Consider the following 14,448-nt stretch of genomic DNA (forward strand, 5'->3'; position numbering starts at 1 on the left):
GCTGGGCGACCTTGGGCAGCTGCCCCTCTCTGCTCCCCAGTTTCCCCTATCCATGACATGGGGAGCATACATTTATATCACAGGGTTATTGTAAAGGTCAGATAAAATCATACGTAGGAGGCGGCTTATTAACTAAACTGCCAAGCAAACGTTAGTAGTGGTTACTGATTATTACTTAATATTAGTGACACAAATATTAACTAGGGTACTTAGCAAACATGTAAAGCGCTCCTCCAGAGTGTTTACTCAGTGAACATTCTTTGCTTCAGTCAGTTTTTATTGAGAGCCTACTTTGTGCTGACATTAAAAAGCTCCTGGATTTGAAGAAAGAAGCCCACCTTTTCCAGCACGCCTGCTGTGGCCTCACCATTTGCTGAACGATGGTGGACCAAGCCTTTCTCCATCACCACACGGCACAGAGTAGGGCCAGGGGAAAACCACACATAAAACCATGGCCTCTGGGCAGCCCTTCGGGGCGCTGGCCAAGCCGAGGAGCCCCCACTGACCCTGGGGCATCCCACTAGACAGCACCAGGGAGGCAGGGAGCCCCCGCCCGTTTCTTGAGCCTGAGGAGCCATCCGTGTGAGTTGTCTTCACTACACCATAGAGGCGGGCTGTGTGACGGCACAGAAGCCATGGGCTTCCGTCTCTGGCCCGTCCACTTGCTGGCCGCCGGCCCATGGCACATTTCTCCACTCTCTGGGCTTCAGTTTCCCGGCTAATCTTGTCCACCTTGAAGGAGTATTCTGAAGATTTAGTGAGAGCATGTGTCTAAAGAATCTGGTCTGTGCCTGGCACGGGTAACCTGCTTCTCGCCGTCTTCCAGCCTCTTCTCCCTCCCTTTACGCGAGAGCCCTGCTTATGCCTCCAGGGCTGTTCAGAGCTGCTTTCGTTCTTTTGTAGGGACGGCTTAAAAGCCAGGGTGACTCTCCCCTTGAAGTAAAATGATGGGCGGGCTCTTCACATTCTAGCCATCACTCTGGGACACTTCAGACTCCCTTTCCCTCTACTTGAATCCTGGGCCCAGATGCCAGTAGGACAGTCACACCACTCTGATACGGCCTCTCTTTACCACAAGGGTTCATCTCTCCCTGGGGCTGCTTGTCCGTCAGCGGTGGCTGGGGGCTCCGGACCCTCAGTGGCAGAGAAGCCAGTGTCTGGAGTGTGGCCGGTCACATGGCAAAAGGAAGTGGGGAGTGGTGAGTCACGCACCGCTCATAACTCTTCCGCCCCAAAGTGACGTGTGTCTCTTCTGCTCACATTTAACTGGCCACATCCTACCTCAGGGTGAGGGGAGTACAAATCTACCATGTGCTCAGGAGAAGAACCAAAAATCTGACGACAGCCTTAGTCACTACCATGGCCCGGCTTTAGTCCATAAAATAATGCTGCAAGTTGGTATCATTATGGCCAACTTAAAAGTTGAGGCCCAAGGTATGTCAATTCTCCAGGACCACAACAGCAGGTCCTTGTGATTTTGTGTATCAAGTCCGAGGCATTCATCGCGCTAGTGAAAGTCTTCAGCTTGGGTAGTCTGCCCTTCCTCACCCCCACAGCAGCCTACCCCCCTCTCTCTCTGAAAGTACTGCCTACGCTACCCTATAATGATCAGTTTCCTTTTCAGTCTCTCTCTAGACGATGAGTCTTTCCATCTCTGTACCCTGTGTGCCTAGCACAGGCTTGGGCACAGATCTCTCTGTGGAGCCAACCTGGGGAAATCTCAGCAGTGCGTGGGAGTGTAATGATCTCACAAGCGTAGACCTAACCATGCTGAGTCTCAGTGGTTTGTTCCTTAACAAAACCTGCAGTTCTTAGGAAACAGATTGACCGACTGTCAGCAGAATTCTGGTGGTTCCGGGGGTGTTGTTCCCATTTCAGGTCCTGTGGCTAGAGACCCCCCATGAAAACTGAGAATAGTCTCTCCCCGCTCTGAGCCTTCACTAATATGGCGGCTGTGGACATAAAGAACTGTTTTCATGGAGAACCTAGGTCAAGTTGACATTGCCTTCCCCATTAGTCTGGGTTTCTGAAAAGCTGAACAAAGTGAGCCTTTATATGTCAAATCACATATTTCACATAATTCTCTTAAAATGTCAGAGATGCATGTACCATATTAAAGGCTTCCATTTTTGCTGTTCTCTCCCTGTTTAGATGCAGATGTTGGACAAATTTCCCATGGAAGGAGGACAGAAGGATCCCAAACAACGGATCATTCCCTTTCTGCCAGGTAGGTGAAACACATGCCGTCGGAAGGGGCTTCTGGGGGTTCTGGTACGGCCCCCAGGTCTCTCAGCTCAGTTTCCTTGGGGCATAGTACCAATGACCAGAGTCCCAGTCGTTTGTGGAAATTCGTGCCTAAGAATATGGGCTTTGGCAGCAATAGCACTGCTAGGAATTTACCCAAGGGATACAGGAGTGCTGACGCATAGGGGCACATGTACCCCAATGTTCATAGCAGCACTCTCCACAATAGCTAAAACATGGAAAGAGCCTAAGTGTCCATCAACGGACGAATGGATCAAGAAGATGTGGTTCATCTATACAATGGAATACTACATGGCAATGAGAAAGAATGAAATCTGGCCTTGTGTAGCAACATGGATGGACCTTGAGGGTGTTATGCTGAGCGAAATAAGTCAGGCAGAGAAGGACAGCTACCATATGTTTACACGTATAGGTGGATTAGGAGAAACTTAATGGAGGACCATGGGAGAGGGGAAGGGGAAAAACAGTTGGGGAGAGGGAGGCAAACCATGAGAGACTCTTGAATACTGAGAACAAACTGAGGGCTAATGGGGGTGGGGGAGAAGGGAGGGGGATGATGGGCATGGAGGAGGGCACTTGTGGGGATGAGCACTGGGTGTTATGTGGAAACCAACTTGATAAACTATGAAAGAAAAAAAAAAGAATACGGGCTTTGGGGTTAGATGTCACACCACCCACTTAGGCAAGATATTTCACCTCCAGGATCCTCAGTTTTTTCTGTCTCTAAAATGAGAATAATTAAGGGCGCCTGGGGGGCTCAGTCGGTTAAGCGTCCTGCTTCGGCTCAGGTCGTGATCTCACGGTTCATGGGTTCGAGCCCCACGTCAGACTCTGTGCTGACAGCCAGCTCAGAGCTTGGAGCCTGTTTTGGATTCTTTGTCTGCCTCTCTCTCTGACCCTCCCCTACTCACACTGTCTCTCTCTCTCTCAGAAATAAATAAAAAACATTTAAAAATTTTAAATAAGAATAATTAGAGCTCATAAAGTTTTTGTAGTGAGTGGCTTCTTTATTAGGGCTGCAGTATTAATTTGCTATTGCTTTATAATGAATTAACACCAAGTTAGCAGTTTAAAACCACACTCCTTTATTATCTCACAGTCGGTTGGTCAGAAGGCCAGGCAGGTCCTGCTGGCTCTCCGTTTAGGGTCTCATAAGGCTGCAGTCATCATCTTGTCCAAGGTGGCTCTTGTCTGGAGGATTGGGGCAGGATCCATTTCCAGCCGCATTCAAGCTATTGGCAGAATTCACTTCCTTGCAGCTATAGAGCTAAAATACTGTTTCCGGGGCATCTGGGTGGCTCAGTTGGTTAAGCATCTGACTCTTGACTTCAGCTTAGGTCATGATCTCACGGTTTCCTTCATGGGTTCAAGCCCCAAGTCAGGCTCTGCACTGACAGCACAGAGCCTGCTTAGGATTCTCTCTCTCTGCCCCTTTCCTGCTTGCACCCTCTCTCTGTTTCTTTCTGTCTCTCAAAATAAATGAATAAACTTTAAAAAATAAAATAAAATACCTCTTTCCTTGCTGGCTGTCAGCCAAGGATCCCCTTTAGTTTCCAGAGGCTTCCTATAGTCCTTATCCATCTTTAAGCTGTCATCAGGGCATTGAATTTTTCTTGTACTTTGAATCTCTCTGACTTCTCCTTCTGCCACCAGTCAGAGAAAGCCATTTGCTTTTAAGAGCTCATGCAGGGGCATCTGGGTGGCTCAGTAGGTTGGGCTTCTGACTTCGGCTCAGGTCATGATCTCGCCATCTGTGAGTTCGAGCCCCACATTAGGCTCTCTGCTGACAACTCAGAGCCTGGAGCCTGCTTCAGATTCTGTGTCTCCCTTTCTTTCTGCCCCTCCCCTGCTCACACTCTTGTCTCTCTCTGTCTCTCAAAAATGAATAAATGTTAAAAAAATTTTTTTGAGAGCTCATGCAGTTACATTATACCTACGTAGCTAATCTAGGGTAATTTCCCTCACCTAAAGTGAACTCTGGCATATATTGTAATATGAGCCCAGGAATGAGATCTCATCGTATGCATGGGCTCTGGGGACTAGAATGGGACCTCTTTGGGGGTTCATTTGAGAAATTCTGTCTGCCTGTCTACCACAGCTCCCAAGCACCTTCTGAGTGCCAAGCACCACTCTGGGCACTGTGGAGCAGTTAATACAATCATGGCTGGTCCCTGCTCTCAAGACATTAAGGGTTCCTTTCCCCCCCAAAAATTTCCTTAGAAAAGGAACAGCATAAAGACTTCAGCTCAAAAACAGGGGCTACCGAACCAGAGTTATTGCTTCAAGTAGTAACATTGGCTGTCTACTGCAGGCCAGTCACTAGGCTAAGTGCTTTACATGCATTGCCACTTTTAGTCTTCAGAATAACCCTGTGCCCATTTCACAGATGAGTAAATTTAGGCTCAGAGGAATTGTAATCATTTCCACAAACAGCAGAGCTGGGATGAAACACAGGTATGGCTGGCCCCAGAATTCATGCCTGACGTCACATGGCCCAAGTTCAAATCCCCAGTGCCCCACACATTCACTCAGTTACCTTTGGTAAATTATTTAACCATGCGGAGTTTTATTTCCTTTTGCAAATTGGAGATAATCATCATACTTAAATGACAGAGCTGTTACCAGGATGAGCTAAGAGACTGGCACGGAACTAGCAGCAACCAAGCACTTATGATTTTTATGTGCAGGTAATCAGCAAATTGACAATCACCCCAAATCACAAATATTTAGAGCTGGGAGGGCCCTCTCAATCTTTTTCATTTTGCCAACAGGCAACAGGCCCAGAGATGAAGGGGGCCTCCCTGGGTCACACAGGAGCCCACGCTCCCCTCCCCACTCCAGAGTTCTGCAGTCTGCAGCACATCGACTGGGTTCTTCTAGATGTTAGCTTCACCAAGTGGGTTTAGAGACATGGTAGATGTATTTGCCAGTCCCCCATCCACTGGGAGAATCATTTGCCTTAAAAAGCTAATGTTTTTAGTTCTTCCACGGAGAAAGTGTGCAATCACACTGGAATTTTTGTTTCCTATTGGAGAAAACCCCGTGCACCAACTGCAGCAGCGAAATAGCAGTGTTTCACAGTGCGTGCTTTAAAGTCCAGCGGACCCAGTTCTGTGACTTAGAGCAGATGACATCCCCTGCCCCCGAGCCTCAGTTTCTACATCTATAAAATGGGACAGTAACTCGCATTTTACAAGCTTCTCGCCCTTGGACCTGGTGGGTTCTCTGTCAAAGTCAGAACCAGGATCCTGGGATATTCCTTTGGAACGTCTTGGTGTTGATATTTGAGAGTCATACATAAATGATCAGTCTGAATATTCAAGCTGAACTGGACTCTAAATGTAGGCTTTTCTTCAGGGAAAGAAAGGAGAGCAGTAAGTTATAACTCTTTACCAGACAAAAGGCAAAACCAGTGCTGAAAAAAACTTCCCAGGACAGGGAAGAACTTGAACCGACCCTCTCCCAAGCCCCTGAAAGCTTTTGTGGTTACGTCATCCTCTTCCACCCACAAACTTTGGAAAATGCTGTTCTCAAAGACTCAGCCCCGTTTTCCCTGCTCAGGGTACCCGCTTGCAGCTTGGAGAGGTCTAGTTGGGCCCCCGACCCCTAGAACATTCCTTCATGGCCTACCTCTTGGCTTTTCCTCGAAGCCAAGGCCAACGGCAAGGACACGGGAGACCCATTCCCTTCCTCAGGCTCAGTTTTCTTCCAGGACTGCCCCGTCAGCAGAACAAAAGCAAGTCTCATGTTAGCACAAAGGCGGGGGGAGGGGAAAGGAGCCCTGTACAATTTTCCATCCCAGCAAGAGCTGGGGAAGCCAACTTGGCAGAGGAGGCGGCTTGAAAAATAAGACTTACAGTTTGGCCTTCCACCGCTGTGGAAAACAAAGCCTGCCCATTCCCACCAGAGGCTGTGCTCTCTGCCAAGCACCCTTTCTACTCCGGGACGGCTGGCCTGCTGGGGAAGGCTCAGGATCACCCTCCTTCCTTGCAGCTCGCGCAGAAAGGCATCAGGTGCAGAGAAAGGCCCGACTGGCATTTCACTCAGAGCCACCGGTCAATGAGGTACTGGCCACATGCTTCTGCCCCGCAGCCCAGGGCCTGAGCCACGTTCCAGTTCTGCTGCGGGTGGACGATGAGTTAGCCCACTGGAGATGGGTCCTAACAAACTAAGCTGCAGGTTGAGGAAAGAACATGTGCTCTTAACTGCAAAATATAAGGCAGTATTATCTAACCTATTTTTTTTTTAATTTTTTAATGTTTACTTATTTTTGAGAGAGAGACACGGAGAGTGAGCAGGGGAGGGGCAGAGAGAGAGGGAGACACAGAATCCGAAGCAGGCTCCAGGCTCTGAGCTGTCAACACAGAGTCCAACGCAGGGCTCGAACCCACGAACTGTGAGATCTTCACCTGGGCCGAAGTCCGTCGCTTAACCTACTGGACCACCCAGACACCCCTAACCTATTTTTTTTTTAAGTGATTTACTCTTTTTGTGAGCACCTAGGAAGGGCCAGGCCCTGTGCTGGGTGTGTCATGGAGGTTACTACTAAGAAATAGGAGCTGCTCTCCCATTTTACAGATAAGGAGATTGAGGACCTGAGAGGTAAATGAATTTCCCAAGGCAGCATAATCAGTAAGAGATGACCTTGGAATTGGCCCAGGGCCTCTCTGACGACAGAGCCTGTGGCCTCCTTGGCAGGTGCGACTGCTGCTGCGGGGCTTCCTGTCCTCAGACATGTACTCAGAGACCCCTGTCCCACTGAGGCCACACAGGGAGAGAAGTGGTGCTTTTGTGGTTGTGTCCACATCCAGGATACCATGAAGGTGCCTGAGTTCTCCGTCCTTCTCTCTCAGGCCCAGCCTGTGCTGTTCCCGTGGGCCAGTGCTAGCACCATGCCTATTGTGAATGGTTTCAGTCGGGTCACAATCTCCCCAGTAAGAGGCCTGAACACCCCACTCTCCACCCTTCCTCTGATTTACAGAAAGGCACATTGTATCAAAATGGGACCAAACGTTTTACGCAGGGTCTCCTCTCCAGTTCTGAGAAACGGATTAGAGGCAGGAAGCATTTGCTGTAGGAGATTTCTCTTCCCAAGCCTGCATACCGTATTTTGCCTAAAGGTTCAGGGATTCTCTGGGGGGAGGGCTCTAAACTGCAAACAGTCCCACCCACCACCCACGAGGGTGNTGCCCCACCCAAAGTGTCAGCAGGGCCCCTCCCTGTTGGGACACACAGACTGTCAGTGCCAAGAGGGCAGCCCCCGGGTGCTGGCCCGCAGAGGGCTCACGTAGAGACTGTTCTCTATCAGCTGACCCAGAGCAGGGCTGCCGGGTTGTAAGCCCGCCCCGCTTTGCTGCGTAATTTGCTTTTTAATTCCAACTGACAAGCAAATTTCCTGATTCCAGAAGCAATGCATGTTTATGGTGGGAAATTTGGGGAAAGTCAAGGAAAACAAAAAGGCTCTGTCTTCTACCCTTTGGAGACAAGCACTTTGAAGCCTGTGATGCATTTTCTTCTCAATTTTTCTTTCCTAATAGACATGGTATGTCAGAAGCTTGACTCATTAAGCAGAATTATAACAGTCACCATAATAAACAAAGGGGATTCCTTGTTCTTAAGGAATATGAGGAAGATGGATTTTATTTCACTGTGGGTTGTTGTTTTCTTTCTAATTGGTGGAAATTCAGCAAAAAACGAACAAACAAAAATAAACAAAAAAAAAAACCTGCACTCTTAGGCAGACCATATCTACCCAATTCCCTAATTGTGCCCTTTTCCCCAAGAGCGAGTGGTCAGATAGTTTTAAATGTTAGATTAACCACATCGTCTCTTTGGGTGCAAATCTCCCTCACCAGCTTGCATTGCCAATCTTAAAGTCAGTAGGCTGTTTCCCGTCATCCCTTTCCATTCTGTCTTGTTGTGAAGATTCCTTTGCACCCTTTGCACCCTTCCTCCTATCCTGTTCCTGCTCACCCAGGCTCCTTCTGTGCAGTCTCACCAGAGACTGCTGGTTGAGCTCTCCTCGCCCTGCCGGCCTCATGGCCCGCATGCCTCTCCCTGACCTGCTTCCTCGGGTCAGGAGTGAGTGAAGCTCTCCATAGCTCTCCGCGCTCTGCTGTCTGAAAAGCTGTGGTCTCCCTGTGTCTTCCTCTTTGACTTCTCCCTAGAGACCTCTTGATACTCTGATAAGCTCGGCAGAGGGGTTTGTCTCTGTCCCTTACCTTTTCCGGCCCCCGTCGGTGTCTTATTTCTGATGTTGCTCACCCCCTCCCTGTGTGACGGATCCAAAAGGGTAAGGCCAAGCCGTCTTAATGGTCAGTGCATGTACTTGGCCACCATCTCCCCATGACTCATGGGAACTCCCCAGTATTTTTTTTTTTTGCTTCATTTTTTTAAATGTTTGTTTATTTTAGGAGAGAGCAGGCGTGTGTATGTATAAGCAGGGAGGGGCAGAGAGAGAGAGAATCCCAAGCAGGCTCCGTGTTCTCAGCGCAGAGCCCGAATTGGGCTCCATCCCACAAACCATGAGATCATGACCTAAGCTGAAAGCAAGATTCGGACTCTTGACCGACTAAGCCACCCAGGGGCCCCTCACCGATTTGTTTGAAACAAACCTCACCCATAACGTTTTAGCACCTTGGATATTTCCAGACATCCTCAGTGGCATCGTTTATATACTTGTCTTTGCCTGTGACCTGCCCACACGTCACACTGTAAGCCCTGATCCCACATCCAGTGCTCAGGACACCCGAGCAGGTAGCTGATTGATTCTCAGTTCGTTTTCAGTGAGATAGGAAGGCTTGGAACTCTTCTGTTACAGAGAACCGATTGTAAGGAATTGGAAGGATGTGTCCTGTGGGCCAGCGAAATCCACCTTTATACATTCATCAGACATGAGTGCCTTCTGTGCACATGAGTGCACACGATTGACTAAGGCCCAGTCTGCCCCTCTGCGTGCAGAGCTCCATGACTAGTAGGAAAGAAGATGTAAATCAACAATGTGATGTGTGCAGTCAGAAAGACACATGAATTCTTAGTCCATTTAAAGTGGGTAAACGTGGGGCGCCTGGGTGGCTTAGTCGGTTAAGCATCCGACTTTCGCTTAGGTCATGATCTCGCGGTTTGTGGGTTCGAGCCCCGCGTCGGGCTCTGTGCTGACTGCCAGCTCAGAGCCTGGAGCCTGTTTCTGTCTGTGACTCCCTCTCTCTCTGACCCTCCCCTGCTCACACTGTCTCTCTCTCTCTCCTAGAAATAAATAAAAAATATTAAAAAAAAATAAAAATAAAAAAATAAAGTGGGTAAACGTTTCCCAGCTGGGAGAGTGGGTGACGTGGGATGGGGAAGGTATTCCAGACAGAGCAAAAGGCACAGGATACTGAAGAGTGTGCAGTGCTTGGGGAATGTAAGACGAGACTAGGTGTCCAAGGAAGGAGGGCCAAAGGAGGCTGAGCGGTCAGGTTAGGCACGTCAGTGTCCTTGCTGCTGCTCGCCCCATCAGAGAGCCCTGGAGTTGGATCATCAGATCTGACCTTCCTTCCCCATCTGGTAGGAGCCCCTTCCTTCCACAGGACTGGTCCAGCCTCCCTTAGCTCATCAGAACTTGCCCAGTGGGCCCACTCCCTCAAGCCCTGGCACTTGAGCTTTGAACAAGCCTTTGGGGGATCATGCGTGGGGTCATCCCAGCCCTGGGGTCATCCAACAGGGGATATTAAGGAAAGCCAGGAATTTGCATACCACCCACACCTACCAGAGGTGACCGCATCCACACCCTCCAAGACTACTAGGAGCTTCTCCTTGCCCACTTACAGTGTCACATGTGCTTTTATTTCCTGCAGGCAAAATTCTCTTCCGACGAAGCCACATCCGGGACGTTGCCGTCAAACGCCTGATCCCGATTGATGAATACTGTAAGGTAGGTCTGAGAAATGCCTACACTTCTCCTGTATCTCGTGTCTTCCCTTTGGGTTGTTTTCTTCTTCTTCTTCTTCTTCTTCTTCTTCTTCTTCTTTTCCTTTTCTGTGTACAAAATAGCCACTGCGAGCCATCTGCAGTTCAAAGAAATGTAAAAACAGAAAAATAACCACCCATGATCCCTCAACTCAGATGCAACAATTATTAAGGTTTTTACACGTTTCCTTTCCATTTTTTTCTCTACATGCATTTCTTCATGGTTTTGACACCATCCCACATGTGCCATTTTTGTTGCTCTTTCGTTTTTCTTTAATAGTGTAATGTAAGAATTTCCCTATGCTGTAAGAACATTCTCCTGAGCCTCCTTTAAATGGCTGCATAGTATTCTACTGTGTGTGAATGTCCCAGAAGTTAGTTAGCTGACCCCTGTTGTTGGACAGTGCAACTGGCTTCCAGTCCCTTGAATGTTCTAAACCACAGGGTGCCTGTCTTTTGGTTGTATTTCGTTTGACTTGAGGCTGTGGTTAGGGAGAAAAGCATGCTTTTCCTCTGTTTAGGTTCGCTTATCTTTGGTATTTATTTCTCTAGCTTTACATCACTAGATGCTCTGATTGGAGAAGGGTAGGAAGAGCAAGAAATACTTTAACAATGGAGCACTAAATGCTCTCTCTCCTAAGATCAGGAACAAAGCAAGTACATTTTTCTTGCCACTTCTGTCCTACATTTTGCTGGAGGATCTGGTCAGTATAAGCAGGCAAAAAAGGAAATAATAAAAGGCGTACAGTTTGGAAAGGAAAAAGTCAAACTGCCTTGCTTCACAAATGGCGTGATTCTATTGTAGAAAATCATAAGGGATCCACAAAAAAACTGACTAGAACTAAGACACGAGTTTAATCAGATCCCAGGATACAAGATCAATATCAAAACTCAGTTGTATTTCTAAACACTAAGCATGGACAATCCAAAAATGAAATTAAGGAAATAATGCCACTCTCAATAATATCAAAACAGAATATTAAGAATAAAGTTATAAAAGAATTACGAGGTTTATACATTGAAACTACAAAACGCTGTTGACAGAAGTTAAAGCAGCTCTAAATTAATGGAGAGACATTCCGTTCTCACAGATTGGAAGATTCAGTAGTGGCAAAATGGCAGTTCTTATTACTCATAAGAATGAGTAATTGCTACTCAGCCATTAAATTAAAAAAAAAAAAGAAAGAAAGAAATCTTGCCATTTGCAATGACGTGGAGGGAGCTAGAGAGTATAATGCTAAGTGAAATAAGTCAGTCAGAGAAAGTCAAATACCATATGATTTCACTCATATGTGGAATTAAAGAAACAAATGAGCAGAGAGGAAAAGAGACAGAGAGAGACAAATCAAGAAACAGACTCTTAATTATAGAGAACAAACTGATGGTTACCTGAGGGGATGGGTGAGGTGGTGTAGATTAAGTACCAGGTATTGTATGCAAACGTTGAATCACTGTGTTGTACAGTGATTACAACACAGTGATATAAAACTAATATTATACTGTATGTTTACTAACTAGAATTTAAATTAAAACTTTTAAAATATCTAGAAGAGTAAATTAGATTTTGAGGGTTAGGATGAATGTCTTAATGAGGACAATGTGTTGTATATTTGTGTGTGTGTGTATAATATGTGTGTGTGTGTGTGTGTGTGTGTGTGTGTGTGTGTAGAAAATGATATGAAAAAGACAAACAACCATACAGGAAAAATGGACGAAAGACCGGACTGGAAATACAAAGAGAAACAAATCCCGGGGTGCCTGGGTGGCTCAGGCGGTAGCCATCTGACTCTTGGTTTTAGCTCAGGTCATGATCTCATGGTTAGTGAATTTGAGCCCTGCATTGGGCTGTATACTGACAGTGCAGGGCCGGCTTGGGATTCTCTCTCTCTCCCTCTCTCTCTCTGCCCCTTCCCTGCAGTAAATAAACTTCCCAATGACAAACAAAAACAAAAAGATACAAAATAAAATAAAATAAAGTAAAATAAAATAAAATTGCAGTTCTCCCTCAATTGACCTATAGATTGAATATAATCTCTGTCAAAAGCCCAGTAAGCATTTTTATAGAAATTTACAAGCCGATCCTAAATTGTACAGGGAAATGCAAGGTACCCAAAATAGCCAAAGCAGTTATGAAAAAGAACAAAATAAGAGGCTTCTACCACCCATTTTCAAAACTTCCTACAAGCTACAGCAGTGAAGGCAGTGAGGTACTGGCCTAAGGAGAGGCATGTAGATCAGTGGAACAGAAGTAAGAGCCTAGAAATAAACTTTTGTGAAATTTATAGTCAAATGATTTTCAGCAATGGTGCCAAGAAATTCAACAACAGAAGGATATTCTTTTTACCAGTGTGGGGATAACAGGACAGCCATTCGCCAAAACAAAAGAAAAAAAATATGTTGGATCCCTACCTCTCACCATGCACAAAAATCAACTCGAAATGGATCACAAGCATAAACATAAGAGCTAAAATTATAAAACTTCGGAATAAAACATGGGAGAAAATCATCATGACTGTAGTTTAGGCAGAGAGTTCCTCGCTATGACACCAAAAGAGGAAAATTGATAAACTGGACTTCATTAAACTTCCAAACTCTGTACTTCAAAAGCATCCCTCTGAAGAAAATGAAAACACACGCCACAGATTAGGAGAAAATATTTGTAAACTGTATGTCTGACAAGAGACTTGTATTGAGTCTATATAAAGAACTCTTACAACTCAACAGTAAAGACGACCTGGTTTAAAAAGAGACAAAAGATTTGAATAGAAATTTTACCCAGGAAGATGCATGATGGTTAATAGGTACATGAAAAGGTGTTCAACTTCTTTATTCATTAGGCAATGCAGAATAAAACCATAATGAGATACCTACATAGCCCTTGGAACAGCTGTAATCAACAAGACAGACAAAATAGCTTGGCAGTTTCTTCCAAAAGTGAAATTACCACATGACCACTCTTTGATATCTACTCAAGAGAATTGAAAAAACTGTGTCCACAGGAAGACTTGGATGTACATGTTCGTAATGAGACTGATCCATAATGGCCCCAAGTTGGAAGCAACCCAAATGTCCGTCATCAGGTGCATTGATAAAGAAAATGTGGAATACTCCTACAATAGACCATTATCCAACAATAAAATGCAGTTAAGGACCAATAAATGCTGCAACGTGGATAAATCTCAAAAACAGGATGCTAAAAGAAGCCAGATGCAAAAGGCTATGTATCGCATGATTCCATCTCCATGAAATGTGCAGAAGAGGCAACTTTATAGAGACAGAAAGCAGATCAGTGGGTTCCTAGGCCTGAGGACAGTGCAAGCAGACATGGACTGCAAATTAGGTGGGGGAAATTTTTGAGGTGATGGAAAAGTTCTAAAACTGGATTGTGGTGATGGTTGCACAGCTCTATAATTTACAGCATATTATTGAATTGTATACTTATAATGGGGGGATCTTATGTACGTAAATTATACTTCAGTACGTCTATTTAAAAAATGTAAAGGGGGGCAGCGTGGGCACCGATGGCCCTTGTCTTGGCAGGAGATGTCGTGGAAGGGCAGAAAACCCGTCCTGATCACTCCTGTCTTCTTTTTGCTAGACAGGAGCTCGTTTCATCCCCCCGTCAACCTTGAGAAGTAGGCTCTATTATTCCCACTGTGTAGATGAGGAAACAGAGGCCCAACAAAGTTACTTACGAAGATGGTATTACAGGGTTTGATGGTTGTACTCTAGCCTTTTAGGCCTTGGCACTCACATACCACTTATGGCCTCTCTTAAAGTAAGAATTCAAGAGGTCAGAATATTCAGGCATCTGTTTCATGGAAGCAGATAAACTCAGACTCTTTCTCTCCTAAAGATGCCCTTAAAAAGAGATTGGGAAGTGAAGGGCAGGGAAGGTCACCCAGGCACAAAGATGCTACTGCTGCCTCCCAGCTCTCAGAGGAAAGTTCGGATCATCTTGTCTTTGTGTCTTTTCAAACCTCTAGAGCCTAAAGGTCCCTTGTCCCGGCCTTGCCGGCAAGAACTTTGGCCTGCAGGGGTCACCTTGGCCAGCTGGGAATTTCTCAGACCAAATTGTGCTACCCTACTTCTTCCCCTGCCCACCCCCAACTGCTCGCCAGAATCACACTTTCTTCATACCCAGGGGCTCACGAACCTCCAGACATTTGATTTTGAAAAGGAGAGTTAATAAAACCCTGGAACAAAGAGATAGCAGCAGCTGCCTGCATCTGGCTG

The 14,448-nt window shown here is 46.2% G+C and overlaps 1 protein-coding gene across 1 annotated transcript in view; it reads left to right on the forward strand.

The window, feature by feature from the left end:
- SH3PXD2B (SH3 and PX domains 2B) overlaps positions 1-14,448 on the forward strand; it is a 71,252-nt gene that overhangs the window by 11,536 nt on the left and 45,268 nt on the right. The window contains exons 3-4 of the mRNA XM_077757317.1: positions 2,152-2,227; positions 10,101-10,177. Coding sequence (XP_077613443.1) covers positions 2,152-2,227; positions 10,101-10,177 — 153 coding nt within the window. The remainder of the gene's footprint in view (positions 1-2,151; positions 2,228-10,100; positions 10,178-14,448) is intronic.

Source organism: Crocuta crocuta, unplaced genomic scaffold (assembly GCF_008692635.1).
Source record: "Crocuta crocuta isolate KB4526 unplaced genomic scaffold, BGI_CrCroc_1.0 scaffold131, whole genome shotgun sequence".
Taxonomy (NCBI): Eukaryota; Metazoa; Chordata; class Mammalia; order Carnivora; family Hyaenidae; genus Crocuta; species Crocuta crocuta.